The 4,344-nt window shown below is 38.2% G+C and overlaps 2 protein-coding genes across 9 annotated transcripts in view; both read right to left on the bottom strand.

The window, feature by feature from the left end:
* Positions 1-628, bottom strand: part of LOC107103287 (transmembrane protein 170A-like) — a 5,133-nt gene extending 4,505 nt beyond the window's left edge. Inside the window, exon 1 of the mRNA XM_015402930.1 lies at positions 438-628. Coding sequence (XP_015258416.1) covers positions 438-552 — 115 coding nt within the window. The 5' untranslated portion in view covers positions 553-628. The remainder of the gene's footprint in view (positions 1-437) is intronic.
* Positions 629-2,533: 1,905 nt separating this feature from the next.
* The window catches only part of ppp6r3 (protein phosphatase 6 regulatory subunit 3), a 32,396-nt gene continuing 30,585 nt past the window's right edge, over positions 2,534-4,344 (bottom strand). For 6 of the 8 annotated variants that reach the window (XM_015402932.1, XM_015402933.1, XM_015402934.1 and 3 more), the window contains 2 exons: positions 3,854-3,925; positions 2,535-2,910 (listed from right to left, as the gene is read on the bottom strand). In XM_015402932.1, coding sequence (XP_015258418.1) covers positions 2,859-2,910; positions 3,854-3,925 — 124 coding nt within the window. In that variant the 3' untranslated portion in view covers positions 2,535-2,858. Of the gene's footprint in view, positions 2,911-3,853; positions 3,926-4,344 lie in introns of all 8 variants that reach the window. The other 2 variants (XR_001482171.1, XR_001482172.1) reach the window with 1 other exon arrangement.

Here is a 4,344-nt window from a genome sequence, read left to right as displayed (position 1 = left end):
TAACAAGCAGTCATTTCTACACATTTCATTTTTTACACCTTTTATCTGACCTTCACTAAAACAACCAAGTTTAAAACCAAAACAGAACATTATTATGACTTTAGCTAAACAGATGTGATGAAGCAGCCATGACTGAAGTTCATCCAGCCTTTCACTGATGCACACTCTGCTAACAGCTTCTGGATTTTCACACTCAGAGGAAAAAAGAAGTTACAGGAAACAGAAAGTTAGCCTAGCTAACGACGCTGTCGCCCTGAGGCTAACATGTAGCCCCTCCCACTTTAAAGTCGGTATAATTTTAGAGACCTCTATGGGGGAAATGTCATCGGTGAAACGGGGAACTTTATCGGGCTACAGTCTGTAAACACCGCCTGGGTGGCTAGCTAGCTAGTTAGCCAGCTAGCTAGTTAGCCAGCTAACAGCTAAGCGGGGGTTACCTGAGAAGTCGCTGAGGGAGGTGTCGTTCCCTCGCAGGGTGCTGTTTTTCCTCGGGACTAAATTCAAGCCGAGGATCTGCTGAGCGAAGCCTATCTCATTGTACCTATCCTGCATATTTCACATCGGGATAAATGCATAAGTGAACGTGACGAAAGACGCGTTATCATTACGACTCAACGTAGGAGGTGACGTAACAGCCGCAGCAGGAAGTACAGTTAAGCAGTCCGAAATATTGATGGTTACTCCATTTTTCACTAATTCATTCATTTATTGATAAAACGTTACTTTGTTCAATAAATGTTTAGTTTGGAGCTAAATATTTAGCTCCAAACTTATTTTTTTTTAGCTTCAAGTAAGACATTTATTTAACAAACTAAATATTTAGTCTGATAAACATTTAGCTCCAAACTGAATATTTTGTTTGTTAAATAAATATTTAGCTGCAAGTAAAATATTTATTTAGCAAAGTAAATATTTAGTTTGGAGCTAAATATTTATTTAACAAACTAAATATTAGATTAGCAAACTAAGTATTTAGCTCCAAACTAAATATTTAACAGAGTAAGATTTTTTTAAAAGAATGAAAGACCTAGTGAAAAAAATGACTTATAAAAAAAATAAACCAATTTTTTCCCTCTTAAAACTCACTAAATAAGCAAATAGTGCTCCTAATTTTTGACTGCTTAACTTTACACACGGCACCCCATACAAATCCTGGCCCCCAGGTTTCAAAATAAAAGCACACCCCCTGCTAAACCCTCTCATTTCAAAATAAAAGCGCAACCTCCCTTTCAAACCTCATAATTCCTGTGTTAATATTTAACCTTCTTAAAGCTTTTAGGCAGCTTACACGCAGAGATCTGTTGATAAATTAAATCCGAGTGAAAAACAACCAAACTAGATGTTTGGTTTTATTGTTGAAAACTGCATCCTGATTGGCATTAGAGAAACTATTCATGTTTGATCCCTGAGAAAACAGACAGGATTAAATCTGCCCTCTTTACTCACCGCATCGTACCAGGATGCTCACTATAGTCCATAATGTTCACTTTATGAACTAAAGTAATTATTCTTTAGACAACCGTTAGTTTCAGTTAGGCTCATTTTCATTATAGCCTGTTGGTATTAAAAAAAAAAAAAAAAAAACAATCAAAATAATCAGTTTCATCCAGACAATTTCTTTGTAGTTGGACTCGGTGCTGCCCCAACTTGTTGCTCACCACAAACCAAAATAATTGATGAAGATGATTGAAAGTTAAATGTAGAAAAATTTTCCTTCAATAGGGTAGAGCAGTAAGGTGTCTGTCCTTAACATTTTTTCCTGCAGTACTTTTATACTTTGTCGTTTAAAACAGTAAGATTTATACTTCTACTGGAGTAATTAACATTAATACTTTTGAAAGCTCTTTTTATGAATAACTACTTCTTTAACCACTCCACCTTCTTTATCGGCTTCTTTCAGTCATTTGCTCTGATGCCATTACTCAGGGAGACGATGGCAGATCTGCAGCATCTGACCTTAGCTTCCTCTAGTAGTCCGCTCTCCATTAATACTCCACTTCTTCCATGATGCTAATAGTTTGATTTGCTTCTGTTTCCTCTGAAAGCTCCAATCAGCTCCCTGGTTTCATTCAGATACTCAGATGAGAAGCTTGATCTGCCTCAGAGCTAAACCAACACCAGACCTTCTGCTTTTATAAAGTAGCGTTAAACATATTCCAGCCTCGTCTTTCTTCAGCTAAGAATCAAATGCTGCTGCTGAAAATGAAGGAAGCGTAGATTGAAGCAGCACTGCTGGTCAGCTGGCTGAAACAAGTTGGCAGATCAGGTTAAACTCCAGGTACTAAACTGCGAAGCTCCCAGTTACCAGATGTTTTGGTTCTAATCATCCAAACTAACAGCTAATCGTGCTGTGAGAACATTTTAAAAACCTCTCACCTTGAATGCAGCTCACTGGAAAGAGGAATCTTTAGCCACAGAAAAAAAAGGCATTCTTATTTTATAATAGAAGAAAAAAAAAATGCTCACACTGGCAGAACGCCTGCAGAAACATCCCATCCTGCGGCTCGGTCTTATTCAGCATGTCTCTGTAAACCTTTTGTTTTCATAAAATATTTTATTCATACAATCATGTCTTTAACTATAGCAACATTACTATTTCATTTCGAGTGTCAAGATATCAGTCGCACATCACCTCATAGGAACAACGGTATATAAACAAATGCAGAAAAAAATTATTCTCTATGCGCCTGAGTCCATCTCTCGTTTTGCTTTTGGGATCATTCTGTACACCTGCTGGCCTTTCCATCAATAATGAGCCAATGGGAGTATTGCTGGTCCTGTTGGGACTTGTGATTGGTTCAGCTTTGAGTGCTGCCCTCTGCTGGGGGGAACGAGCTGGCCTTCAGTACACCGGGTCCTCACGCTGGGCCGTTTATGGCGTTCTCCGAGGAAACAGAATTCCTGTCCAGCCTAGAAAAGGAGCAGATCTACATTAGTTAGAGCTCAGGCTGGAACCAAAACAGACTTAATTAAATGTTCAAACATATCAAATCTCACTTTTATTGTAAGAAATTAAGGGATTTAATTGCAGGTAAAATTTAAAATAAATCTCGATTTTATCATTAAAAAAATTAGGGATTTTTTCCAGGCTAACAGGACTGCAGTGAGACGCTCCTCATGGCCAGCCAGTGGCTCTGTTAGAATTCATGGGCTGCGTCCTCAGAAGGCAGATTACGCCGAGGTCTGGTCGGATTCCAAGACTCCTCGTTATGAGGCTGACAAATGTGTCATTTTTGCCCGATTTCAAGGAGGGGTCCACTGCATCCTATCTAGCCTATGATATCCCAGGATTCATTGCGAATCCAAGACGGCTGCTCCGTGATCAGAGGAAAAAGGGAAATGGCGCAGAATCCAGAAACAGGTCTAGTATAGTTTATTTTCTAGAATTGGAAAAACTGAACTTAAGCTGCTGGACGATTTAATGTTTGATATGGATTACAAAAAAATAATACTACTTATGGTGTGAAAACAGTCTTAAAACTTATGAAAGAATGAAGACTTTTTACACCAATTGAGGCCTTATTGCAGAATTCAATTAAGGACTTTTTAAAAATTGGTGGGATCGCTGGAGGTTTTTGGATCTAAAACAGGTAATTTATCCTTTTGAAGTGCGATGAAATTTAGCATTTTGCTATTATTTCTTTAACTGGAAGCGTTCTTTGAAAGTCTTTACTGAGGCGTTTAGTCCCTCACATGTCAAAAACACACAGGTATGGCATCCAGGATTTTATTCTATTTTTCCAACAGACCATAGTTTGAGTAGAGCTCTTCAAAGAAACAACACAAACAAAAAAACGAGGAAAAAAAACTTCCAAAATTAAAGAAATGGGAGCGATAATGAGGTCAGACATACTTTGCCTCCTCTATGCTGGACATTTCTTTTAGAGGACCATTAGGAAGCTCCGCCACAGGCCGACACTTCTCACTGCCAAGAGAAAGACGTGTAACATCAGTGATACTAAACAACAACAGCACATCTAGATTAGCACACTACAAAAACTGGTCTTAAAATAAGTGTATTTTGCCCTTCATTTGAGTAAGTAAATAAGATGATCTGCCAATGGACTGAGTAGGTTTACCCTTAAAATAGGATAATTAAATAAAATACACTTAGAATAAGAGACTGCATGCGTTTCCTTTCTGATAAAGCTTATAGTTAGAGTGGCTCAGGTTATCCTGAGCTATCTCTATAGTTATGCTGCTATAGGCTTAGAGTGCTGGAGGACATAGGGACCCCTTTTCATCATTCTGCTTCATTCTATCTCTATTCTCCCACTCTGCAGAATCTGTTAGTTCAATCTCTAACATTATGGAACCATTATTTATCCTGCACTTGCTGCTATT

This window comes from Cyprinodon variegatus, unplaced genomic scaffold, assembly GCF_000732505.1.
Source record: "Cyprinodon variegatus isolate N-32 unplaced genomic scaffold, C_variegatus-1.0 Scaffold1413, whole genome shotgun sequence".
Lineage (NCBI taxonomy): Eukaryota > Metazoa > Chordata > Actinopteri > Cyprinodontiformes > Cyprinodontidae > Cyprinodon > Cyprinodon variegatus.
This window is presented reverse-complemented; position numbering and strand designations above follow the sequence as displayed.